Genomic DNA, 27258 nt, shown 5'->3' with positions numbered 1-27258 from the left:
CACAGACAGATGCAGAGTGAACCCTCTTGTCATCCAGCTTGTGTAGCACAGAAAGACCAGCAGACGGAGCACACAAACACATACAGTACATGTCAATTTATCCAGCTTTCATAATCATCGACCAGTTTTTTTTTTTCTTTTTAATCGCTCAATAAATCGATATATCGCGACAGACCTACACGTGACGTCACATGTTAGGTTCGTTAGATATGTGATGCTGCTGAATATTCCTGTATGCAGCAGCAGCAATGACTAACAAAACATCACAACAAATCATCATCAAATACAGTCAAAGGTCAAATAAAATAAAATTGGAATGTAACTCTAAAATTCATATCATAAAACAATCAAGAAACTTTATCGTATTTATGAAAGCGCAACATTTTTTTAATTGAACAACTGAATATACAAACTAGAGCTGCATCGATTAGTCATTGATTATCCAATTAATAGAAAACAATTGTGGTATTATTTTATTTGGTTTAAAAATGTACTGTAAATATCCTGATTTCAGCCTCTCAAAAGTGACTGTTTTTTAATTTCCTTATTCATCCATGAAAGCAGACTATTATCTTTGAGTTTCAGGCAAAACAAGATAGTCACACAATATCAACATTTTTGCCTCTTTCTGCTATCTTGCGACGCAAACCACTGCAAAGATGTGTGTGTAGAGCGTGCATAAGAACACTCCCACGCAAAGTGTGGGATTCATCCACTTGTGCGTAGGAAAATGCGTACATTCATGCGCAATTCTTACCGTGCGTACACACAAGACCTAGTGGTAGAAGTGTGAAACTGCAAATAGCTATGGCTGTGCCTGTCCAGTGCAGGCCATATCATCACAACTTCACCATCACATGAGGCACCGCCCCTCCCTCCAGAGCAGACGAGCCCATGCCAAAAGCAAAGCCTGACCCTGAAGTTGATTTATTTATTTCTTATTCATTTATTGGTGATGCACATGTAGCATTGTGTGCCTGCGACTCGTTTATTTGCAGTAGCGTGTTGGTGATGTTTGTCAGTTGATTCTTTATCCTTCTCTACTTCAATTTCGGCGTCAGAGAAAATCTTCGTCCTCGCCATCTTTGCTATGATTTTGGGGAGGGAAAATGTCCTTTTGTGCATTTTTAAAAGGAATTGCTGCTAAGAGGCAGAAATTAAAAATGTGCTTTTTTTTTTTTTAAATCGGATTAATTGAACGATTAATTAATTATTAAAATAACAGTTAGTTGCAGCCCTAAACACTACAAGATTACATGGCGCAGTTCACAATCAATATTTATTAGTAAAAAGTCTAAAACACAGAGGAAAAGCGCAGAGAGGTGAATCTGAAGTTTGATTAGCTAAAACAAACAAAAAAAACAACATAAAACAGCTCCATTGCTATCGTGCAAGGGTGTCCAAAGTGCGGCATTTGCGGCCCGCAGATGTTTTTTTTGTCCCGCAGTATATTCTAAAAATAGAATTGAACAAAAATGAAAAAAATCGGCAGTAATTTTACAATAAAGAGAAAATCTTAAGAGAAAATCAAACGAGGAAAAGTTTTAATTTTAAGAGAATAACATCGTACTATTCTGAGGAAAAATAACGTCATTTTAGTAGCATAAAAGGGAAATAGTAAAGAAAAAAACACTTCTTTTTTTAAAAGTCGTAATATTATCAAAAACCAAACAACAAATATAGTCATTTTTCCGCAAATTAGGTTGCGGAAAAAGCTGCGTGACGAGAATTACGTCAAAATATTAAGAAAAAAATATCATCTTGATTTCATATTGATTTGTTTTGTTTAGGGGAGGGGTGTCCAAAGTGCAGCCCGAGGGCCATTTCCGGCCCACATCACATTCTAAAAATATAATTTAAAAATAAAAAAAAACTGCCAAAATGGAAAAATCAGCAGTAATTTTATAAGCATAAAGTGAAAATATGAAGAGACAAAAGTCTGATCTCAAGACAGAAAAGTCACAATTTTACAAGAATAAACTTGTACTATTATGAAGAGAATAATGTCATTTTAGTAGCATAGAGTTGAAATATTAAAGAAAACATGTTTTTTTTAATTCACAATATTACGAAAATAAAACAAAATTTAATTTCTAGTATAATTGGAATAAAGTCAAAATATGATGAAAATAATGTCATGATATTATGAGCAGATTATTTAAAAATACGAAGATTTTTTTTAAGAAAACAGTTGGAATATTTGGAAAAGTATACACAAAAACAGCTAAATCGGGGGGAAAAAAGAGCAGAGAGCAAAGTTGATAGTAATAATAGGATTTTTCACCGACAGTATATGACAAAGCTGAGATGGAGTTTTTTCTTGAAATATAATTTAGATAATTTATAATATTCTTGTATATAACTTCATGGCATATCTACATTTTACAAAACATCAAAGTGGCCCCTTGGTGGAAAAAATTTGGACACCCCTGCTATAGTGTGTGTATGTGACATGGGCCAGCACCCCTGATTCTGAAGGCCCTGGGAAGATTACATTACTATGGCAACACAGACGCTGAAATCTGAACAAACAAATCTAAATGTACACATACACCTCTGGAAGTAGTGCAGCCAAGAAACACACAATTAAACGAAGATAATAAAGTGTTGGCAATGGATGAATGCAGGTTCCAGAACAAATACTCTAAGCTGTTAATGTTGGTCAGTGCTTCTGATAGTGGTGAGGCCAGCAGAGGTTTTCCTGTCCCCGATCGCACATCACGGATAAATGTTTGTCATTATGAGGATATGGCTTTCAATTTTAACAACTACAATCTAACAGTGACCATTTTCATCAGCTGTGACTAGGATTTTGCCTCTACATTGAGTCATCCAGAAAGAAGTGTCCACGTCTAAAGAATACATTTCTTGTGGAAATATACAATGACACGTTTGCCCTTTACGCGCCCGACATTCAACTATCCAAAACATATTTTGCTTTGTAACATAGTAACAAACAACATAAAACGCAAATGGTTTGAATTTTCTTTGGTAACTTTCTTTTACCATATGAGCTGTGATGACCCTTGTCTTTCCACAAGAGCTTTTTTTGTTTTTCCAGCTTCTGTTGCCTTCGTCAAGCTAACAATCATGGCGGCTCTTTCTTTCCCTTGCTTAGTATGGTCGCCAAACTTCTCATTTTCATAACTCTCTTTTCAGGGTTTAAGATGGCCTAAAAAAAGACGTTGTTGGAAACTTCAAATAGCTCACCGTTATCTGCAGCTTGGGCCTTTTTCTCTTTTGATGATTTGCTGAGAGTTGGTGGCGCTGATTCTCTTCCGCCTTCTCTTTGACTGGACGTCGCCATCTTAGCATAGCAGTGGTTCATCTTCTATCACGTCTTCAATCTTCACTTCAGATAGCACTCCAATGCTACACACTCAACTTCGGTTTTGTGGGCTTTAGAAAAGACGAATCTCTGAGGTTATTGTTCCTATATTTGCTGTGAATCTATATAACTGTTTTATCGAAATTGTAATACTTCTGTCGGGAGCTCCGGAAAGCCACAGCCATCTTCTTGCTCTTCTTCCTCTTTTGGATGAATGGCGGGTTGCAGTCATGACTGTAAAGGTGCATACCGCCAACTACTGTATCGGAGTATATAACAGGGGCTGTATGATTTATTTCTATCTATCTTCTTTATTTCTACTTTTTATTTTTCTATTTTCTTTTATTTTTCTATTGGCCCGCAGCGCATTCTAAAATGATAATTCAACAACAAACAAAAAAACAAATCAACAACAAAAATGGAAAAAACAGAAAAAAAATTGTAATCTGGACATATACTCCAATCAGATTTTGGCAGCACAAAACTGAAACGCAGCCTCACTGTGTATAGTCCTGACTCTGGGCACCCGTAGGAGACCACTCTCTGACCTTCTCAGAGCTCTAGATGGTTTAAGTGGCTTGAACATGTCAGAGATGTACTTTGGCGCAATACACTCCTGATGAAAATCTTAAAACCAGTTGAAAAATTGCTAGAATTTGCATTTTGCACATTTGGATCTTAATGAGATTTTAAGTAGAGCTACAATATGCAAAAACAAGAAGGGGGAGTGAGACAAAAAGCACTTTGAAAAAGTAATTTATTGAAAACAACAATTAAACTGAAATGGGCTGTTTATCAGCGGATCAAAAGTTTAAGACCACAGGCTATAAAAGCCAAAACCTGCTCAAAATGTTCATTTTCTGTCATGCATTCCCCTTTATATGTTACTTTTAGAGCAGGCTTTGCAATCTCGGTAGTATATTTAGAGTGTTTATTGAATACTTGGGCACTTTCTATACAGTTACAGTATAATTTTCACACATGGAAACATTTTCGCTCTGGCTTCATGACTTCCAAGCACTTCATGCGCTTATTTGACTCATCACTTTGAGCCCGTGATGACGACAACCAGATGCAAATGTACACATAGCCCATGCCTGTTATACTCTGACACTCTTAATTACCACATTTCAGCTCACATCCCACATGATCAGATCACAATACACATTTGATATTGATTGCAGTGTTTATCTAGAATTGTCAGAAAGACCATTCAAAGCCTTTTTGGTTCCAATAATGCTTCGGCTGACTATCTAAGACTGACCCTTCTTGACGACCTTTTTCCTTTGAGTGCATTATCATGTGAACGTTCAGCAGGTACTTGTACGAATAGTTCTTACCACAAATTGAGCAACTAAAGAGTTTTTGTTCTGTATGTGTTGTCACGTGAGATACCGTATGTGTCTTTGGAGGGAATCTTTCACCAACAACAGAATAAACATACGGTTTTTCTCCTGTGTGCTTCAGCATGTGGTGAGTCAAACTACCTTTGTAAGAAAACTTTTCAGCGCAAACTGAGCAACTAAAGGGTTTTTCTCCTGTGTGTTTCATCATGTGATAAGTCAAATTAGTTTTGTAAGCAAAGTTTTTAGCGCAAACCGAGCAACTGAAGGGTTTTTCCCCTGTGTGTTTCAGCATGTGATGAGTCAAACTTGTTTTGTAAGAAAAGTTTTTTGCGCAAACTGAGCAACTATAGGGTTTTTCTCCCCTGTGTTTCAGCATGTGATGAGTCAAACTAGTTTTATAAGCAAAGCTTTTCGGGCAAACTGAGCAACTAAAGGGTTTTTCTCCTGTGTGTTTCAGCAGGTGACAAGTCAAATGGCCCTTACGAGAACAGCTTTTACCACAAAATGAACAGGTAAAACATGTTTTACCTGTCTTCTTTTTAGAGCATCCAGGGTGTTTGTTGCCAGAGAGAGTCCTCGTATCACCTTCAAAGTCTGCATCACTGCTCAAAGGCTCTTGGGTGTCGTCCCTGTCTTCATCCTCAGAAGAGTGTGACGCTGTGTCGTCACTATCTGATAGTGGAGCTAAGAGGTTGTTTGCTTGTGATCCTCCACAGTGGTCTCCATCAGCTTCTGTTGTCATGTGTTGTGATGACCTGCTGCTGCTTGGAGGCTCCGCCCCTCTGTTCTCCTCACTTGGACTGTGATGAAGCTGTGAGGACTCAGGTGGTTTGTCTTCATGGTCTTCAGTCTTCACACAGACATCAGTCAGTGGCAACTTGGTGAGATCAGCCTCCTCCAGCCCAAGAAGACACTCTCCCTCCTGCATAGTCCAGAGTTCCTCCTCTTCCTCTTTAACATGGGCAGGCTGTGGATCTTCCTGCTTCAAAGTGGAGCTCCCCCACTGTGGCTGAGAGGGATGCTCTTTTTGATGACCAATCAGCTGAAGGACATCTGAAGGACACAACATACCTAAGGACTGAAGTGGTTTGTCTTCATGATCTTCAGTCTTCACAGAGAAACCAGTCAGTGGCAACTTTGTGAGATCATCCTCCTCCGGGCCAAGACGATGCTCTCTCTCCTGAGTGATCCAGAGTTCCTCCTCTTCCTCTTTAACATGGGAGAACGGTGAATCCTCCTGCTTCAACGTGGAGGTCCCCTCTTGTGGCTCATTGGGATATTCTTTATGATGACCAATCAGCTGCTGGACATCTGCAGGACACGAACACAAACAAACAAGCTCAGGCATGATCCTTGATATGTTTCTCCAATTGTTATTGACATGCAATGTGATGAAATACTTCACAGTATTTCTCAGTTTTTCTGTCAATATTCAGACAATAACAAAAGTGACTGATTCAAAATGAGAAATATGGTGGAGTGTCCATGATACACATCATGTTTATCTATTTTATTTTCATCAATACACTTTGGGGAACTATCACTCTGAGTTGAGTATAATATGCATATGTGTGTGTGTGTAAAAATCCATTTATACTACAGAAATATGACCTACATGCAGATGTTAATGAAAACCTGACAAGATGTGTGTGTCTTCATCACATACACAAGAATGCACAGGCGACAGTGCGCAGGGATACGGCGGGAGACAAATATAACATTTGTGAGGTCAGATTTTTTTTGGAGGAGGCATTTTGGTGACACAAATGTATTACTTATTTTAAATGCGTATTGTTTGGAGAAGCCAAACTCTTCACTTAAATGACCCTAGCAACTAAGCAGAACTACGTTCCTTGTAACGGATCTCCGACCAGAACTGGTCTCACAGGACCATTTTGGGTGGGGGGTGGGGGTGGGGGGGTAGTGTTGACGCACTACACTGCTGATGGGGATGACATACAACTTCATAGGGCAGGGCGATATGACCTCAAAGCGATATCATGATAGATAGATATATATCTTTGCTATCTGAAAATAATTGCAGGAAATGCAAATGAACTGCTTTTCCAACTACCAACTGACACACAATACTTTCAATTAAATATAATGCACGTAATGGGACGCACCTATTCCGCCTATAAAGCCTTCTGAAGAAACCTCCAAAAAGCGCCAACACCGCTCCATTTACATAAGGTGCTTTGGGTGTTTATGACAGTTTTCATACTCACTTTGCATTTCGTGTTCTTTTGCTCAACATCATCTTTGTGGAACCCAAATTAAATCTCCTTGGGACTGCGTTCCACAAATATGAATGTATGGTACACACCCTGGCATGCTACATCCTGTACACACATGTACTAAGCTACACAACAGTCATACAACATGACTGGCACCACGTCTCATGCAATTACATTACTGATGGCCACTTATCACACTGCACAAGAAGAATGCCGATGATATCAACCCAACCTACCACAACCATGTCAAGTCATATTTTCCAATAATAATAATAATAATAATAATAATAATACCATTTATAAATATAGTGACTTTCCCATTTTTATATTCAATTGCAGACATTCCAAGGTCATGTTATTTGTTATGTGTTGGTGCCATGTTGGCTTTACAAACTGGACATGAAACTAATCATGGTTTCCTATAGAGACGCTTTTATAATGTTTTTATTTTCGTGTTCTTTATTTGTGAATTGTCAATTTTGCATAATAGGCCATGATGTACTGTACATGTTTGTTTGTTTTTTAAGGTTTTAAAAATCCATATATTTCAGGTGATTTATTTGTGTAGCATTCGGAGCGGCGTTAAGATGAATACAAACAAAAAAAAAGTATTTTTAGCGCTTGAGTGGGAAAGCACGACAGTAGTCACAGAGAGCAGTCATCTTTCTCGCAGTGCTCCAGTATCCAACTGATAACATAGCTAGTTAGCTACGTCAGCGAGTGCAGCTCGTACGGCTGAGATGTCATCGCGCGTCAACGCGAGTTGCCGATGTGAACCAAGAAAAGTTGTAGGAGGCTTGTGGATTTATGTACAGATGCGCCAAAAATGTTACTCTAGTTTGATTCGCTTTGTATGAACTTATTTCAGGAGCAAAATGTGAATGAAAGGGTTGAAAAAGGTAGGCGCATGTGCTCCCTTTTTTTTCTACTCGCACAGTCTATTTCTATGCGCATGCGAGTGAAATGCTGGCACTGTACAGCCGCTTCTTCATTTGAACCATTAGCCACTCCCTCATCGTCTGTTTCCCTTCTTGTTCAAGGTGGATGGGTGGAGTCACGTGACTACACACGCTGTACCTCGTCTTAAAGGGGAATGAACATAGCATACCAGCACACACAGTCAAAACAGACAAAAAAAAATACTTTTTCTTTTTCACACCGACTTTATCGACAGAGGCAAAATGACGTCGGTTATCGCAGTAAATTTCGGGAATGGTAAATTTTTGGTTTATCACCCACACCTACAACTTCATGTTAAAAAATCCGAATTAGCCCTTTCAGGGGGAATACGGCGAAAGTGCCTCCACAAACCCAGGCTATGTGCTCAAGATGCAACTCGACAAAACCTAACATCCGCAATCACACTTAACTTACTTTGTCAAGTCCGGTTTTCGGCTTTCGGCTTTGTGCCGAGTGCGCGTTCACAAGAAAGACGGCGTTTGACGTCATATTATTCCACTTCCACTGAAAAGAAAACCGATCCCAGCAGGTGTATTTTCCAAAAAACGAGTACGTAATTGTTATGTAATTAGCATTAATTAGGAATATGAGGCGTTTCCAAAAGAGTCGACTGTTATAAGCAACACTGTCGCCGCCAATACAGCAGGGAGGACTGCTGGCAAGCCAGCATGCAGCATGTGAATGGCAAGTTAATACTGATTAGTATAAAAAATATACCCTACTAGTCTTTTCATTTATCAATGTTCAAGATTGGACAACTTTGACATGTTAACACTTAATCATTAAAAAATTAAATTAAAAAATACATTGGAGCTGCAACTTTCGCTTTTGATTTTATAAATTCATTAAATATTTTAATCTGCTGCATCTCGTCTGTGCAACTAGATGGCAGTGTTTTGCGCGTGACGTGTTTTCCGGAAACTTTTTAAAATTGTTCCTTTTTATAATAAAAAGTGTTTTAATGAAGTCGATTGATGCCTCAGAGTGTTTATTCCTCCAGCAAATATTGTAGTATAAGAAGACTAACTGGCTTAGTATTCACGTAAAGACACATGTGACATTTACATCTGCTGACATTATTAATAAATCCGACTGCATTTTATTCCTGGTTCCGTTTAGCTCTGCTCAATCAACACATTCAACCATTTAAAGCATATTTTGCATTGTAACATAAATAACACAACGCAACGCAAATGGTTTAAATTTGCTTTGGTAGCCCTTAGCTCTTCCAGTTTCCTCGTTCACATTCTACCCTGACTTGAACTCCGCTGCCTTCGTCAAGCTAACAATCATGGCGGCTCTTTGTTTCACTTGCTGACCACGGTCGGCTAACTTCTCATCAACTCTCTTCACACGGTTTAAGATAGCCTCCAAAAAGACGTTGTTGTTGTTAAGCTTCAACTGGCTCACTGTTACCTGCAGTTGGGGGCTTTTTCTCCGTTGATGATGTGCTGGGAGTTTGTGGCGCTGACTCGCTTCCGCCTTCTCTTTGACTGGACGTCGCCATCTTAGCACAGCAGTGGTTCATCTTCTATCACGTCAATGTTCATTTCAGATAACACTCCAAAGCTACACACTCAGTTTTGTTCCTCCCTGGGTAGCTACTGTGAAACTAAAACACGTAACAAAAACAAACAGACAATCAGTGGACAAACAGTCGCAGCGGATATGAGGTAAATATCACCTTAAATCGAATCGGAAGCTAAATTCAGCGTCGTCAAACAAAGCACATGAAGTAAATGTTGGGCTCATTGTGAAACAAACTATGATTTTGATTATCGTAGCTACAGCCTGCTTTCTTCTTCTTTCTTCTTCTTCTTCTTTTGTTTATTGGCAAGCAGCTTTTTGGTGTGCATTACCGCCACCTTCTGAATAGGAGTGTGGAACAGCATGTGACCTCAATCAGTGAGGAACTTCAGTGGGATTCTTTATTTCTTCAGAGTGCAAACATGTTGCTACTTTATGACTGTTTATGGATAAATATACTGCTCAAAAAATTCGAGGAACACTTCGAAAACACATCGGACCTAAACTGGGGGAAAAATGATCTTGAATATCTTTCCTGATAATAAGTGGGTGATGGATTAGTAACAAAATGATGTCACATCATTTGATAGAAATGAAAATGATCACCCTATAGAGGGGGGAAATCAAAGACACCCCAAAAATGAAAGTGAAAAAATGATGCAGCAGACTGGTCCATTTGGCTAAAATGTCATTGTAGCAACTCAAAATGATTCTCAGTAGTTTGTGTGGCCCCCACGTGCTTGTACGCATGCCTGACAACGTCGGGGCATGCTCCTAATGAGACTACGGATGGTGTCCTGGGGGATCTCCTCCCAGATCTGGACCAGGACATCAATGAGCACCTGGACAGTCTGAGGAGCAACCTGGAGGCGCCGGATGGACCTAAACATAATGTCCCAGAGGTGTTCTTTTGGGTTTAGGTCAGGTGAACGTGGGGGCCAGTCAATGGTATCAATTCCTTCATCCTCCAGGAACTACCTGCATACACTAGCCACATGAGGTCGGGCATTGTCGTGGACCAGGAGGAACCCAGGTCCCACTGCACCAGCGTAGGTTCTGACAATGGGTCCAAGGATTTCATCCCGATACCTAATAGCAGTCAGGGTGCCGTTATCTAACCTGTAGAGGTCTGTGCGTCCTTCCAGGGATATGCCTCCCCAGACCATCACTGACCCACCACCAAACCGGTCATGCTGAATGATGTTGCAGGCAGCATAACGTTCTCCACGGCATCTCCAGACCCTTTCACGTCTGTCGCATGTGCTCAGGTTGAACTTGCTCTCATCAGGGAAGAGCACAGGGCACCAGTGGTGTAGTTGCCAATTCTGGTGGTCTATGGCAAATGCCAATCGAGCTCTACGGTGTTGGGCAGTGAGCACAGGGCCCACAACAGGACGTCGGGCCCTCAGGCCACCCTCATGGAGCCTGTTTCTGATTGTTTGGTCAGAAACATTCACACCAGTGGCCTGCTGGAGGTCATTTTGTAGGGCTCTGGCAGTACTCATCCTGTTCCTCCTTGCACAAAGGAGCCGATACCAATCCTGCTGAGGGTTGAAGGACCTTCTACGGCCCTGTCCAGCTCTCCTGGAGTAACTACCTGATCTGGGAGATCTGGGAGGCGATCCCCCAGGACATCATCCGTAGTCTCATTAGGAGCATGCCCCCACGTTGTCAGGCATGCGTACAAGCACGTGGGGGCCACACAAATGATTCTTTGATTTCCCCCCTCTATAAGGTGATCATTTTCATTTCTATCAAATTATGTGGCATCATTTTGTTACTAATACATCACCCACTTATTATCAGGAAAGATATTCAAGATCATTTTTCCCCCCAGTTTAGGTCTGATGTGTTTTCGAAGTGTTCCTCTAATTTTTTTGAGCAGTGTACATTGGGTGTATCTTGGGCGTGACCAACCACCGCTCATATCTGATATTTACACTTTTTAGACAGAAAATGAATAAACCATGTCCTGATAAAAAATAACCCTTTGTAATTCAGTGGAACACTGGAGCTTCAGGTGTTGCGGGGTCAACAAAACGGCGGCTGCATATGTGCTGATGTTGCAGCGGGCATCCCTCATGACTGAGGGCCCTCGTCTGTGTGGTAACAGCTGGGTTTTTCAACAGGACAACGCTGCAGTTCACAATGCTGGCTTGACCAAGGACTTCTTCAGGGAGAATAACATCACTCTTTTGGACCATCCTGCATGTTCCCCTCATTTAAATCCCATAGAGAACATTCGGGGATGGATGGCAAGGGAAGTTTATAAAAATGGCCATCAATCTTCACCACTTGGAGCAATGTTCCCACTAGCCTCCTGGAAACACTCCCATCAAGCATGCCCAAACCCATTTTTGAAGTGATGAACAAGAACGGTGGAGCTGCTCATTACTGAGTCCTACTGAGAACATTTTTTGTTCTGGTTTGGAGAGTTTTTTGTTGTTTTTTGAGCGATGGTCTTAAACTTTTGATCAGCTGATAAACAACCTATTTCAGTTTCATTGTTGTCTTCAATAAATAATTTTTTCAAAATGTTTTTTGTCTCACTCCTCCTTGTTTTGCATATTGTAGCTCTACTTAAAACCTCATTAAGATCCAAATATGCAAAATGCAAATTCGAGCAATTTTTCAACTGGTCTTAAGAGTTTTATCTCGAGTGTATAGTTTAGGGTTTAAAACAAATAAATAAATTCAATTAATTAGTTATTTTAATAAATAATGTATTTCAATTAATATTTTTTATCAATAAATTAACTGTCTTCTATTCTTTATGCTAATGCACAACCTTTTTATTTATAAATTTACCAGACACATTAGGTGAATTTGCACTCAGCATCGGATTGTAAATGAAACCAGTGGTATCGCACATCACTACTGTGGTGTGTTGTACTGTGGTAAAACTGGCATGTGACGCCACTATCTACGCCTCCCACCTTCTTGTCTTCTTTAACATTATGGTGTGCATCAATGAATAAAAATAACAAATTGAGTCCGCTGGCCACTCACAGTAGGCTTTACAACTGCTGGCATGCCAGCATGCAGAGTGTGAATACTACACCCTACTCGTCTTTTTCTTTTATCAAAGCTCAACATTGCAGAACTTTGACATATTGACACTTATCCATTTAAAAAACAAATACACTGGAGCAACAACCTTCGTTTTTGATGTCATCCATCCATCCATTTTCTATGCCGCTTCTCCTCATTAGGGTCACGAGGGTATGCTGGAGCCTATCCCAGCTGACTTCGGGTGAAAGGCAAGATACACCCTGGACTGGTCGCCAGCCAATTGCAGACAAACAACCATCCACACTTGCATTCATACCTATAGACAATTTAGAGTAGCCAATTAACCTAAAATGTGGGAGGAAACCGGAGTACCCGGAAAAAACCCACGCACGCATGGGGAGAACATGCAAACTCCACAAAGAAATGCCCAAGGGAGAATCGAACCCATGTCTTTGGATCTCCAGACTGTTACTGTGTGGCCAACATGCTAACCACCAGACCACAGGGTAGCCCATTTTTGGTGTCATAAGTTCATGAAATATTTCAATCTGCTGTATCTCGTCGTAACCACCAGTTGGCAGTGTTTTTTGTGTGTGAGACGTGTTTTGTGGCGACTTTTTATTTGTTTTTCATTTTTATAATAAAACAGGTGTTTTCATGCAGTTGATTAATGCCTCAGAGTGTTTATTCCTCCAGCAAATATTGTAATATAAGAAGACTAACAGGCTCAGTACTCACACAAGGACTCCTTTGACATTTACATCTGCTAATATGAATTATTAATATTTCATACTGCATTTTAGTGGTGCTAGTGTGAGCATACCAAGCGTATTCCCTCGACTGAAAATCTATCTCACTTATAGATGGATAATATCATCAGGGAATGCTCTTTTAAAAACAAAAAAAATCCCATATCCCGTCCGGAACCTCATAGGTTCTCAATAAATGATGACACCATCTCCAAACTGCTTAAACAGTGAAACAGTAGCAGTTTCATGTCTGATTTTAAGCTGAAAGCCTGGACATAACCTGGTCCCTACTCGGCTATGAGTTTAGCCTAAGTTACCATGGCAATACAGCTGCTTTAAAAGAGAGCTACCTTTGCTGAACACGTAAGTCCGGCTTTCAACTCAACACAGCTTGCAAACCCACTAAACTTGCTTCGCAGAATACCCCCTTGGTTTCAAACAGGCATCATGTCACAGATTAAAAGTGTCTTCTTCAAGAACATTCTGACACTTACTAAACTAGGAGGTTTTTATCGTATCCATATATTTAACATATTGCTTGTTTCATCTTCTGTATCATTCATTTGTCTTCTTGTGGACGTAAACAGCCTCCTTCCCTCCCTCGGGCTTCGTCTTCTTTGCTTGTGAATGTAATGTTGCTAAGAGCGGAGCCATCACGCTCCACCCAGGCTGGCGCTTGCGTAGATGTTGTGAGATGGCGTCTGAGACGTAGGCCGTATAGTCATTTTTGCACGACAAAAAGTCACTTGTGCTCTTTGGAGAGGACGTGTCGACTCCATTTATTCAACACGTGCCAGCCACACCAAACTACCACAGTCACCTCTTTTTTTATGACATAATCTGAGCGCCCCACGGAACAGGCATGACCAATCAACTTTCGTCAAATCCAACTGTTACAATAGGTCCATCCAATGCGTGTTAGGAAACGAGCTTCCAGTCCCATAATCTATGTTAAAACAAACAGGTTTACACACTTTTTTAAAAGCTGGTTTTAAGCCAATTCATGCAGTGTATGTCTTTTTTTCTTGTACATGGAAACGTACTGACTGTAAAAATAAATCTTATCTGATGAATCCAAAATTGACAGCTACTCGAGATTTTATTAACGCTTACATGACTTAATTGTGAACTTACGCACAGGGCTTCCACGCATACAATCCCAGTCCTGGACAGCTTTCTAGATGTCAGAGGAGATTCATCTGCAAAGAAAGACCATACATCGTGTACAGATTGGGAAAAGCAGCCTGTCACAACAACAGCCACTACAAGTACAACATCGTACCTCACTTTTCTGTAAGTGTAGATTCAAGTCCAAGAAGTGGTAGAGGAGAACCTGCTTTTGGAGTCAAACTTTCTGGTAGCCATTCTCCATCTTATGTCCCTGTCTCCATTTCTTCCATCCAACGAGGAACATCCGTACTTCATCACACACCGCGGGTGTCAGCCAAACCTGGCCAATCAGCATTTTAGATGCTCATTTCAAACTACATCCAGAAAGTCCTTCAACGTCTGTTGCTCTCGCTAACTTGCACTAAAAAGACTACATTTTTTTGTCCCCCCCCACCTCCCCAAATGGACAGATAAAATGATGCCATATTACAAATTATTTTATAATAGTGTTCGGCCCCTCCGTGAATCACCACCTTACCGTGGTGGAGGGGTTTGTGTGCCCGAGTGATCCTAGAAGCTATGTTGTCTAGGGCTATATACCCCTGGTAGGGTCTCCCAAGGCAAACAGGTCCTGGGTGACGGGCCAGACCAAGAGTGATTCAGAAGACCCGTATGAATAAACACATGAGGAGAGACCGCACCTCGCCCGGAAGTGGGATACCGGGGCCTCACCCTGGAGCCAGGCCTGGGGGAGGGGCTCGCAGGCGAGTGTCTGGTGGTCGGGCTCTCACCCGTGGGATCCGGCCGGGCTGAGCCCAAACAAGCCACACGGGATCTCCCCCCCCGTAGACCCACAAACTGCGGGGGCAAGCATAAGGGTCCGGTGCATTGCGTTTTGGGTGGCGGTCGAGGGCGGGCACCTAGGCGACCTGGTCTTCGGCGGCCAAATCTGTTTTTTGGGACATGGAACGTCACTTCTCTGGCGAGGAAGGAGGCCGAACTTGTGGGGGAGGTTGAGACATTCCGACTAGATATAGTCGAACTCACCTCGACCCAGAGTTTGGGTTCTGGATCCAAACTCCTCGAGAGGTGCTGGACCTTGTTCTACTCTGGAGTTGCTGCAGGGGAGAGGCGGCGAGCTGGTGTGGGCTTATTAATAGCCCCCCGGCTCGGTGCCTCTGTGTTGGAGTCATCCCCGCTGAACGAGAGGGTCATTTCCCTACGCCTTCGGGTTGGGGAAAATGGTGCCGTGTGAGTGGCTGCCGGTTACAGTAGCTCTGTACTTTTCTTCCACCTTTTAGTGTTTTTATAGTATTTTAGTCTTCTTCTTACTTTTTCTTTTGGTCGCATTTGGTCGAGTGTGCAGTTATGGAGGTTGATATTGTTACTTTTCTAGTCTGCGCCTTGATGCTCTTTGAACTTTTCAGTTCAACTGTGGGAAACCTCTTCAACCACGGCTCCCCATTCAACCAAGGCATTGAGCCTTGGTTGTTGTTTACACCCGGGATCAGCTCTTAGCCCTGTGCCACACACTCCCTCTCTGCGCGGAGAGGCCGGAGATCCCCAAGGAGCTGCGGAGGAGCAGAAGAGGATGCAGGTCGAGAGTGAAGTGCAAGAAGCGGAAAAGACGGTACAAGCCATGTCTACCGTCTGTCATCATGGGGAACGTAAGATCTCTCCCCAACAAGATGGAAGAGCTAACGGCGCTGACCTGACTGCAGAGGGAGTACCGGGAATGCAGCCTCATGTGCTTCACGGAGACGTGGCTGAGTGAACTTTCTCCGGATTCACACGTCACAATGGATGGATTCCAGCTGGTACGAGTGGACAGGAATGAAACGGAGAGCGGTAAGAAGAAGGGAGGGGGAATCGCTGTGTTTGTGAATGATAGATGGTGCCACCCGGGACACATCTGTGTGAAGGAGCAACTGTGCACCAGAGACGTGGAACTGTTAGCGGTTAGCATGCAGCCATACTACCTTCCGAGGGAGTTTTCACATGTTATTGCTATGACTGTGTACATCCCTCCCTCAGCGGTCGCTGCTGCAGCTATAGAGCAGATCCACACCATCGTCTCTAAACTTCAGAAACAGCACCCCCAATCCCTCCTCCTCATCTCCGGTGACTTCAATCATGCTTCCCTGTCCTCTGCTCTTCCCACCTTCACCCAGTATGTCAAATGCCACACTAGAGACAATAAAACTTTGGACCTCCTGTATGCAAACATCAAGGATGCATACACCTCATTCCCCCTCCCCCCGCTGGGTCGTTCTGATCACAACCTCGTCCATCTCGTCACAGACTACACTCCAGTAGTTAATAGACAACCCCCTGTGAAGAGGCCTGTGAAGCAGTGGTCTGAGGAGAGCAGTGCTAGGCTCAGAGACTGCTTCCAGACAACAGACTGGGAAGCGCTCTGTAGTTCCCATGGCAGTGACATTGACAGCATGACTCACTGCATCACAGACTATATCAACTTCTGTGTGGAGAACACTGTGCCCTCCAAGTTGGTGCGGTGTTTTCCCAACAACAAACCCTGGGTGACCTCTGAGATTAAGGCCCTGCTAAACAAGAAGAAGAGGGTCTTCAACTCTGGGGACAAGGAGGAGCTGTGCAGAGTCCAGAGGGAACTCCGGCATAAGATCAGGAAGGGGAAGGACTGCTACAGGAGGAAACTGGAGAAGCGGCTGGAGGAGAATAATGCCAGGGAAGTCTGGAGAGGCCTGCAGACCATCACAGGCCATGGTAAAGGAGTGGGGAGAGACCAAGCCAGTGGGGACAAGACCTGGGCAGATGAACTCAATCTGTTTTTCAACAGATTTGAGTCTGCCCCCCCCTCCCTCCCCTACCAACTCACCACTCTTCACATCCCCATCCCAGCCATCCTCTACCCCCCTCTCCATAACTGATGATCAGGTGAGAAGTCAGCTGAAGAAGATCAAGGCAAGGAAGGCCCCGGGACCGGACGGCATCAGCCCTAGAATCCTCAAGGACTGTGCTGACCAGCTCTGTGGAGTTCTCAGGCACTTGTTCAATCTCAGCCTGAGCCTGGAGAAAGTCCCGGCCCTGTGGAAGACCTCCTGTGTGGTCCCGATACCAAAGACACCGCGTCCCAAGGAGCCTAACCACTTCAGGCCTGTTGCCTTGACCTCTCACCTGATGAAGACCATGGAGAGGATTATCCTGCAGCACCTGCGACCCCTGGTGGGCACTCAGCTGGACCCCCTGCAGTTTGCTTACCGGCCTCGGATCGGAGTGGACGACGCAGTGATCTACTTGCTGCACAGATCACTGCTACACCTGGAGGACAGCGGGAGCGCTGTGAGGGTCATGTTTTTTGACTTCTCCAGTGCCTTTAACACCATCCAGCCGTCACTACTCAGAGTGAAGATGGAGAGTGTGGGAGTGGACCAACAACTGACTGCATGGGTTATAGACTACCTCACCAATAGACCACAGTATGTGAGGCTCCGTCACTGTGTATTTGACATGGTACTCTGCAGCACAGGTGCCCCTCAGGGTACGGTGCTCTCCCCTTTCCTCTTCACCCTCTACACCTCGGACTTCACACACAACTCTACTCAGTGTCACATCCAGAAGTTCTCTGATGACACAGCCATTGTGGGTTGTGTTTCAGAGGGGAATGATCTGGAATACAGGACGGTCATCAGGGACTTTGTAAGCTGGAGTGAGCTTAACCAGCTGCAACTCAACACCAGCAAGACAAAGGAGATGATCATTAACTTCCAGAGGAAAACATCCCATTTCACACCGGTGAACATCCAGGGAGCGGACATAGAGTTGGTAGACAGCTACAAATTCCTGGGTGTTCACCTTAACAACAAACTGGACTGGTCTGTCAACACCCACGCCCTCTACAAGAAGGGCCAGAGTCGCCTCCACCTGCTGAGGTGAGGAGACTGAGGTCCTTTGGTGTGTGCAGGACTCTTTTACGGACCTTTTATGACTCTGTGGTGGCCTCAGCCATCTTCTATGCTGTGGGCTGCTGGAGAGGGGGCAGCACGGACAGGGACAGGAGCAGGATCAATAGGCTGATCAGGAGAGCGAGCTCTGTCCTGGACGGTCCTCTGGACTCCGTGGAGGAAGTGGGGGAGAGAAGGATGTTGGCTAAGCTGACATCCATCATGGACAACACCTCTCACCCGCTACATGATACTGTTGTTTCCCTGGGCAGCTCCTTCAGTAGCAGACTGTTACACCCACGGTGTAAGAAGGAGAGGTTCCGCAGGTCCTACATACCGACCGCTGTCAGGCTCTACAACACCTGCACCACCTGAACCGTGTTGTAGTCAATGTGCATTTCTTTACACTGTACTCTTTACTTGCGTATCTTGCTTGCTGCTGTAACAAGTACATTTCCCCGCTGTGGGATAAATAAAGTACAAATACAAATACAATACAAATACAAAGGGTCCTGACTGTCGTTTGTGCGTACGCGCCAAACGGCAGTTCAGAGTACCCAGCCTTCCTGGAGTCCATCAGAGGGGTGCTGGAAAACACCCCAACTGGTGACTCTGTCGTTTTGCTGGGAGACTTCAACTCCCATGTGGGCAATGACAGTGTGACCTGGAGGGGCGTGATTGGGAGGAACGGCCTCCCCGATCTGAACCCGTGCGGTGTGATGTTGTTGGACTTCTGTGCGAACCACAGTTTGTCCATCACAAACACCATGTTCCAACATAAGGATGTCCATAAGTGCACATGGCACCAGGACACCATAGGCCGCAGGTCTATGATAGACTTTGTAGTCGTATCATCAGACCTGCGTCCGCATGTTCTGGACACGAGGGTATAGAGAGGGGCTGAGCTGTCAACTGATCACCACCTGGTGATGAGTTGGATTAGATGGCGGGGGAGGATGCCGGACAGACCCGGGAGACCCAAATGGGTAGTGAGGGTGTGCTGGGAACATTTGGCAGAGTCTCCTGTTCGTCGAGTCTTCAGCTCTCACCTGCGGCAGAGCTTCTCCTGCATCCCGGGGGAGGACGAGGATATCGAGTCCGAATGGGCTCTATTCCGTGCCTCCATTGCTGAGGCAGCCGATCGGAGCTGCAGCCGCAAGGTGGTCCGTGCCAGTCGTGGCGGCAAGCCCTGAACCCGATGGTGGACACCAGAGGTCAGGGCTGCCGTCAAGCTGAAGAAGGAGTCCTATCGAGCATGGATGGCTTGTGGGACTCCTGAAGCAGCTGACAGGTACCGGCAGGCCAAGCGGCATGCGGCTTCGGCGGTGGTCTAGGCAAAAACTTGGGTGTGGAAGGAGTTCGATGAGGCCCTGCAACACGACTTTCGGTCGGCCTCAAAGAGGTTCTGGCAAACCGTCTGGCGCCTCAGAAAGGGGAAGCAGTGCCCGGTCCACACTGTTTACAGTGGGGACGGGGGCCTGCTGACCTCGACTGAGGACATAGTTGGCCGGTGGAAGGAATACTTTCAGGCCCTTCTCAATCCCACTGACATACCTTCCATAGAGGAAGCAGAGGCTGAGGACACGAACGCGGACAGTTCCATCACCGGGGCTGAGGTATCTGGGGTAGTCAAAATGCTCCCCAGTGGCAAAGCTCCGGGGGTGGACGAGTTTCGCCCTGAATTCCTCAAGGCTCTGGATGTTGCAGGACTGTCTTGGCTGACACGTCTCTTCAACATTGCGTGGAAGTCGGGAACAGTACCTCTGGACTGGCAGACTGGGGTGGTGGTCCCCCTTTTCAAGAAGGGTGACCAGAGGGTGTGTTCCAACTATAGGGGGATCACACTCCTCAGCCTCCCTGGGAAAGTCTATTCCAGGGTGCTGGAGAGAAGGGTATGACCGTTAATCGAACCTCGGCTACAGGAGGTGCAATGTGGTTTTCGTCCTGGTCGCGGAACACTGGACCAGCTCTACACCCTTGCAAGGGTACTGAGGGTACTTGGGAGTTTGCCCAACCAGTCTACATGGGCTTTGTAGACCTGGAAAAGGCATTCGACCGTGTCCCTCGCAGTGTCCTGTGGGGGGTGCTCCGGGAGTATGGGATTGGTGGCGCGCTACTACGTGCCATTCAGTCCTTGTACAACCGGAGCAGGAGCCTGGTTCGCATTGCCAGTAGTAAGTCAAGCCTGTTTCCTGTGAACGTTGGCCTCCGCAAAGGCTGCCCTTTGTCACCAATTCTGTTTATAATTTTCATGGACAGAATTTCTAGGCGCAGCCAAGGTGTCAAGGGAGTCCAGTTCAGGGGCAATTAGGATCTCATCTCTGCTATTTGCAGACGACGTGGTCCTGATGGCCTCATCGGGCTGTGACCTGCAGCGTTTACTGGGACGGTTTGCATCTGAGTGTGAAGCTTCTGGGATGAGACTCAGCGCCTCCAAATCTGAAGCCATGGTTCTCAGTCATAAAAGGGTGGATTGCTCCTTCCGGGTTGGGAATGAGGTCCTACCCCAGGTGGAGGAGTTTAAGTATCTCGGGGTCTTGTTCACGAGTGAGGGAAGGTTGGAGCGTGAGGTCGATAGGCGGATCGGCGCAGCGTCTGCAGTAATGCGGTCGCTGTACCGGACCGTCGTGGTGAAGAGAGCTGAGCCGGAAGGCAAAGCTCTCAATTTACCATTTGATCTATGTTCCCACCCTCACCTATGGTCATGAGCTTTGGGTCATGACCGAAAGAACGAGATCGCGGATACAAGCGGCTGAAATGAGTTTTCTTCGTAGATTAGCGGGACTCACCCTATGAGATAGGGTGAGGAGCTCGGTTATCCAAGAGGAGCTCAGAGTAAAGCCGCTGCTCCTTCACATCGAGAGAAGCCAGCTGAGGTGGCTCGGGCATCTAGTCCGGATGCCTCCCGGACGCCTCCCTGGTGAGGTGTTTCGGGTATGCCCAGCCGGGGGAAGACCCCGGGGAAGACCTAGGACACGCTGGAGGGATTATGTCTCACTGCTGACCTGGGAACGCCTTGGTGTCCTCCCAGTGGAGCTGGTCGGGGACCGGGAAGTCTGGGCTTCCCTACTAAGACTGCTGCCCCCGCGACCCGGACCCGGATAAGCGGAGGAAAATGGAATGGAATGGAATGGAATGGAATAGAGTTCAGATCAGCCCTTTTAGAGGGCTCAAGTCCATCTGGGCTCTTTTATTCTAACAGCTGTGAAATGAGTCTAGGAGTCTCAAGGAGAGTTTACAATTTATTTCAAACTGAAGCAAATACAAACAGTTCCAATGCCAGCGCTGGAGATAGCAATTAACTGCCAACAAAGGTTGTGCAAAGTCCTCTTTTATGATGAAATGCTCCTAAGACGGAGATAAAGAGGCGGCTTGTCTAGAATCTGTGTGTGTGTGTGTGTGTTTGTGTGTGTGCGAGATATCTGCAAGGACAGTGTGTTTGTTTGAATGAAAGATCTTGGGGTCATGTCTCATAGGGGTGTAACGATTCATCCATTTATATTTCTATGATACAACTACATCGATCTGTGTCCAGCAAAGTTTCCATTCAGGATGACATATCGATCTAACATCGTTTAAAAGATAATCAATCGATTGAATCGGATAGTAGGAAATACAGCACGACAGGCTATATAATGATAATATAATAATAATTTTAATTTTTGCCTTGGAATTACTGTGTACATGCAATTAGTAGTGTGGCGTGTGTAGTGAGGCCTACATGAAATGACACTTGATTTTCTTCCCTTAATTTTTTGATGATCAATAAAATGTAAATGGCTACTTTGTTAACTTTTCAAACAAATGTCACAGCCTAAGTTATTATATATTTTGTAGTACGGTTGTACTTGCCAAGGTCCGCGGGTCGATCACAGCTCTTGTCTCGACTCAATGTTAAAGCAATGGGCACCAAAGGCACTATTACCCTCTATGAAATTTGCTCTAACTTCTTTAATACTTGGGGTAGAGAAGTGAATGAGGTACAACAGGAATCTCGGAAACTTTACCTGCACTGTCCAGTATCCAGGTATTCGTTTCACAGTCACACGGGTTGAATTTTTGGGTAAAAAGTTATGAAATCGTTTCGGATTGTATCGTTATAAATAAACCAATATCGTCCTTGAATGGTATCGGCAACCATGAATCGTGATATGAATTGAATTGTTATTAAAAGTAATCGTTACACCCCGAATGTCTCATGTTTCTGTGTTAAGATGTTAGCGTTAATGTTCTCTATGGGCAGAGAGGTACAAAGCCACGCACATAACTTCACACCATCTTCCTCTTTTATATTTGGGTTCAATTTGTGGATGATGGAACCATTTGATCAAGGGGACAAGATCCCACAAACCTGACACGTATTGGATGCCAAAAGGGAGGTCTCGCACAGGGCGCCATTGAAGCTAGAAACGCCACTGACTGTACACAACATACAGTATCTGGTTTTACTTCCCTTACCCACTGTACACCTACGATGTCATTTCTGTTGATCAGGTCACCTTTTGCTACTCCAAATCCGGGGTCCAGCTGCTGGAATATCAGGCTGCCCGAAGAGGTGCACACCATCAAACAAGTTTCTCATGGTAACGTACTGACAAGTGTTGATATGTCTCCAATATGAAATTAAATCCAAATTAAAGTCACCTAAGAAGAATTTAAATTGATGTCAGTTTCCACAGAGAGAGAGAGAGCTAAGTGTGGAGCTGGCCCTTGCTCTCTCTAGAAACTGTCGAGCAAGTCAGAAAAAATCTAAGTCCAAATGCGGCAAAAACAACAAAAAAGTCAGATAAGGCACTGCAGGCAGGTCAGGCTGAATCCCAGTAAGTTTTCATTCCAAAGAAAAAAGTTATTCTGTGGAAGATCTGACTTTCTTGGGATTAACATCACTTTTTATAACTTTTGGAGTGGGCATGGATGAATGTCAGAAAGACCATTCAAAGCCTTTTTGGTTCCAATAATGTTTTGGCTGACTATCTGAGGTTGACCCAGACCCTATTGGACAAACTTGTTCCCTTGAGTGTGTTCTCCTGTGTGATACCATATGTGACTTTTGCGAGTGTCTTTCGCCACAAACAGAACAAACAAAAGGCTTTTCGCCTGTGTGTGTCACCATGTGAGCATTCAAAAGGTGTTTGTAAGAATAGCCCTTACCACAAACTGTGCAACCAAAGGGTTTTTGTCCTGTATGTGTTGCCATGTGAGATACCATACGTGACTTTCTAGGGAATCTTTGACCACAAACAGAACATCCAAAGGGTTTTTCTCCTGTGTGCCTTCTCATGTGTGATACCGTAACTGACTTATGAGAGAATCTTTGACCACAAACAGAACAACCAAAAGGCTTTTCTCCTCTGTGCGTGGCCATGTGATAAGTCAAACTACGTTTGTAGGAATAGATCTTACCACAAATTGAGCAACTAAAGCGTTTTTCTCTTGTATGTGTTGTCATGTGTGATACCATACTTGACTTACTTTGGAATCTTTTGCCACAAACCGAACAATCAAAGTGTTTTACTCCTGCGTGTTTCAGCATGTGATGAGTTAAATTAGGTTTGTAAGAAAAGTTCTTCCCGCAAACTGAGCAACTAAAAGGTTTTTCACCTGTGTGCTTTCTCATGTGTGTTATCATAAGTGACTTTTGAAAGAATCTGTGACCACAAACAGAACAACCAAAAGGTTTTTCTCCTGTGTGTGTCAGCATGTGATAAGTCAAGCCGCGTCTGTAAGAATAGCTTTTGCCACAAAGTGAGCACGTAAAAGGTCTTTCACCTGTGTGTTTCGGCATGTGTCGAGTCAAATGGCCCTTAGAAGAAAAGCTTTTAGCACAAACTGAGCAGGTAACACATTTTTTACCTTTCTTCTTTTTAGAACATTCAGAGTGTTTGTTGTGAGTGTGAGTCCTCATATCACCTGCCCAGTCTGTATCGCTGCTCAAAGGTTCTTGGGTGCCATCTTTGTCTTCATCCTCAGAAGAGTGCGATGTTGTGTCATCACTATCTGATAGTGGAGCCAAGAGCTTGTCTGCTTGTGATCCTCCACAGTGGTCTCCATCAGCTTCTGTTGTCATGTGTTGTGGTGATCTGCTGCTTGGAGGCTTTGCCCCTCTGTGCTCCTCACTTGGACTGTGATGAATCTCTGATGACTCAGGTGGTTTGTCTTCGTCTTCAGTCTTCACGGAGACACCAGTCAGTGGCAATTTGGTGAGATCAGCCTCCTTTGGCCCTAGAAAACACTCTCCCTCCTGAGTGATCCAAAGTTCCTCCTCTTCCTTTTTAACGTGGGGCAGCTGTGGATCTTCCTGCTTCAAAGTGGAGCACCCCACTTGTGGCTGAGCGGGATGTTCTTTTTGATGACCAATCAGCTGCTGGACGTCGGAAGGACACAACCAACGTAAGGACTCATGTGGTTTGTCTTCGTGGTCTTCAGTCTTCACAGAGACAACAGTGAGTGGCAACTTGCTGAGATAATCTGTCTCCGGCCATAGAAGACACTCTCCCTCATGTGTGATTTTGAGTTCCCCCTCTTCCTCTTTAACATGAGGGGGCTGTGGAGCCTCCTGCTTCAATCTGGTGCTTCCCCCCTGCGGCTCTTTGGGACGTTCTTTATGATGACCAATCAACTGTTGGAAGTCTGCAGGACACAAACAATCCACACTTTAGCTCAAAAATGATCCTTGAGATGTTTCTCGTTATAGCCCCCCATTGTGTATGTGACAGGGGCCAGCACTCCTGATTCTGAAGGCCCTGGGAAGATTACATTAATATGGCAACACATAGATGCTGCAATCTGCTTGGACAAATAAATCTAACACTACTGGAAGCACTGCAACCAAGAAACACGGTACTAAATGAAGACAATAATCTGTTGGGAATTAATTCATGCACTTCCCACAACAAATACTAAAAGCTGTAAATGGAAATCAGTGCTTCTGATAGTGGTTAGGCCAGCAGAGAAGGTGTTCCCAGACCGCACACCACTGGATAAATGTTTGTCATTATGGAGGAACTGACTTTCAGTTTTAACAACTACAATCAACCAGTGACCATTTTTGCCAGCTCTGAACAAGATTTTGTCTCCACATTGATAGAGTCAAGAAGTGTCCACACCTGAATAATACGTTTCTTGGAGTTATCTACAATGACACGTTTGCCCTTTGCAATAGAAAAGGATTGCTTTTCTTTTAACACTATATTTTAAGCCCCTAACATTCAAACGCAAACCTTTTAAATTTGCCTTGGTAACTTCCTTTTACCGTATGAGCTGTGATCCTTGTCTTTACATAAGCGGTTGTTTTGCTCTTCCAGTTTCTTCATTCGTCTTTCACATTGTTTGTTCTACTCTGACTTTAACTCCGATGCCTTCGTTAGGCTCGCAATCATGGCGGCTTTGTTTAACTTGTTCAGCACGGTCGGCTAACCTCTCACAACTCTCTTTTCGGGGTTTAAGTTAGCCTCCAAACTGACGTTGTTGTAAACTCACCGTGATCTGCAGGCTTTTCCTTTGATGATTTGCTGGGAGTTGGTAGCGCTGATTCTCTTCCGCCTTCTCTTTGACTGGACGTCGCCATCTTAGCATAGCAGTGGTTCGTCTTCTATCGTCACTTCAAATAGCGCTCCAATGCTCTACATTCAACTTCCGTTTCGTGGGCTTTACAAAAGACGAACCTCTTAGGTTATTATTGATATATTTGCTATGAGTATGTATCTCACAGTATGTATCTGCTTTGTCGTATTTTTGAAACTCCGGTCGGCAGCTACAGTCGCTCAGGCCGCCTTCTTTTTCCGCTTTTGATTCTTCTTCTTTTGGATAATGGTTGCAGCCATAACTGTAAAGGCGCAAACCGCCACCTAATGTATCGGAGTACATAAAAAAATAGGCCATACTGTCTAACTTACTTTCCATTAACGAAATAACATGAAATAAATAACAACCCAAGTTGTATTAGATAAACCTGTGTCCAATTGTGAATCCAAAAATTATGTTTTGTGATCCTGTCCACCAGGAGGTGTCCATGTCCAGGCATCATGTCACAGATTAAAAGTGTTTTCTTCAAGAACATTCTGACACTTATTAAACTAGGAGGTTTTTATCGTATCCATATATTTAACATATTGCTTGTTTCATCTTCTGTATCATTCATTTGTCTTCTTGTGGACGTAAACAGCCTCCTTCCCTCCTTCGGGCTTCGTCTTCTTTGCTTGTGAATGTAATGTTGCTAAGAGCGGAGCCATCACGCTCCACCCAAGCTGGCGCTTGCGTAGATGTTGTGAGATGGCGTCCGAGATGTAGGCCGTATAGTCACTCTTTGCAGGACAAAAAGTCACTTGTGCTCTTTGGAGAGGACGTGTCGGCTCCATTTATTCAACACGTGCCAGCCACACCGAACTACCACAGTCACCTCTTTTTTTATGACATAATCTGGGCGCCCCACGGAACAGGCATGACCAATCAACTTTCGTCAAATTCAACCGTTACAATAGGTCCATCCAATGCGTGTTAGGAAACGAGCTTCCAGTCCCATAATCTATGTTAAAACAAACAGGTTTACACACCTTTTTAAAAGCTGGTTTTAAGCCAATTCATGCAGTGTATGTCTTTTTTTCTTGTACATGGAAACGTACTGACTGTAAAAATAAATCTTATCTGATGAATCCGAAATTGACAGCTACTCGAGATTTTATTTAACGCTTACATGACTTAATTGTGAACTTACGCACAGGGCTTCCACGCATACAATCCCAGTCCTGGACAGCTTTCTAGATGTCAGAGGAGATTCATCTGCAAAGAAAGACCATACATCGTGTACAGATTGGGAAAAGCAGCCTGTCACAACAACAGCCACTACAAGTACAACATCGCACCTCACCTTTCTGCAAGTGTAGATTCAAGTCCAAGAAGTGGTAGAGGAGAACCTGCTTTTGCAGTCAAACTTTCTGGTAGCCATTCTCCATCTTATGTCCCTGTCTCCATTTCTTCCATCCAACAAGGAACATCCATACTTCGTCACACACCGCGGGTGTCAGCGAAACCTGGCCAATCAGCATTTTAGATGCTCATTTCAAACTA

At 44.2% G+C, this 27258-nt stretch overlaps 3 protein-coding genes across 7 annotated transcripts in view; all 3 read right to left on the bottom strand.

Annotated features, from left to right (window-relative positions):
* The window catches only part of LOC129180057 (zinc finger and SCAN domain-containing protein 12-like), a 34045-nt gene extending 30521 nt beyond the window's left edge, over window positions 1-3524 (bottom strand). For both annotated transcript variants that reach the window (XM_054774087.1, XM_054774086.1), the window contains exon 1: window positions 3211-3524. In XM_054774087.1, coding sequence (XP_054630062.1) covers window positions 3211-3328 — 118 coding nt within the window. In that variant the 5' untranslated portion in view covers window positions 3329-3524. The remainder of the gene's footprint in view (window positions 1-3210) is intronic.
* Window positions 3525-4043: 519 nt separating this feature from the next.
* On the bottom strand, window positions 4044-9755 carry LOC129179894 (zinc finger protein 135-like). Of its 2 annotated transcripts, XM_054773717.1 has the most exons (3): window positions 9556-9755; window positions 9288-9483; window positions 4044-5985 (listed from the first exon to the last, which is right to left on the bottom strand). In XM_054773717.1, exons 2-3 carry the CDS (start codon window positions 9397-9399, stop codon window positions 4529-4531), a joined length of 1569 nt encoding a protein of 522 aa, XP_054629692.1. In that variant the 5' UTR covers window positions 9400-9483; window positions 9556-9755; the 3' UTR covers window positions 4044-4528. The 2 variants fall into 2 exon arrangements, with proteins under 2 accessions (XP_054629692.1, XP_054629693.1); XM_054773718.1 differs by having other exon boundaries at window positions 9288-9755.
* A 4175-nt stretch (window positions 9756-13930) lies between these two features.
* On the bottom strand, window positions 13931-25976 carry LOC129180450 (zinc finger protein 260-like). 3 transcript variants are annotated; one of them, XM_054774942.1, is made up of 3 exons: window positions 25672-25976; window positions 24103-24822; window positions 13931-14358 (listed from the first exon to the last, which is right to left on the bottom strand). In XM_054774942.1, the coding sequence occupies exons 1-3, from the start codon at window positions 25757-25759 to the stop codon at window positions 14138-14140; spliced, it is 1029 nt and encodes a 342-aa protein (XP_054630917.1). In that variant the 5' UTR covers window positions 25760-25976; the 3' UTR covers window positions 13931-14137. The 3 variants fall into 3 exon arrangements, with proteins under 3 accessions (XP_054630917.1, XP_054630918.1, XP_054630916.1); XM_054774943.1 differs by lacking the exon at window positions 13931-14358 and adding an exon at window positions 14389-14609; XM_054774941.1 differs by lacking the exon at window positions 13931-14358 and having other exon boundaries at window positions 19769-24822.
* Between the last annotated feature and the right edge of the window lie 1282 nt (window positions 25977-27258).

This window comes from Dunckerocampus dactyliophorus, chromosome 4 (genome assembly GCF_027744805.1).
Source record: "Dunckerocampus dactyliophorus isolate RoL2022-P2 chromosome 4, RoL_Ddac_1.1, whole genome shotgun sequence".
Classification (NCBI taxonomy): Eukaryota; Metazoa; Chordata; class Actinopteri; order Syngnathiformes; family Syngnathidae; genus Dunckerocampus; species Dunckerocampus dactyliophorus.
This window is presented reverse-complemented; position numbering and strand designations above follow the sequence as displayed.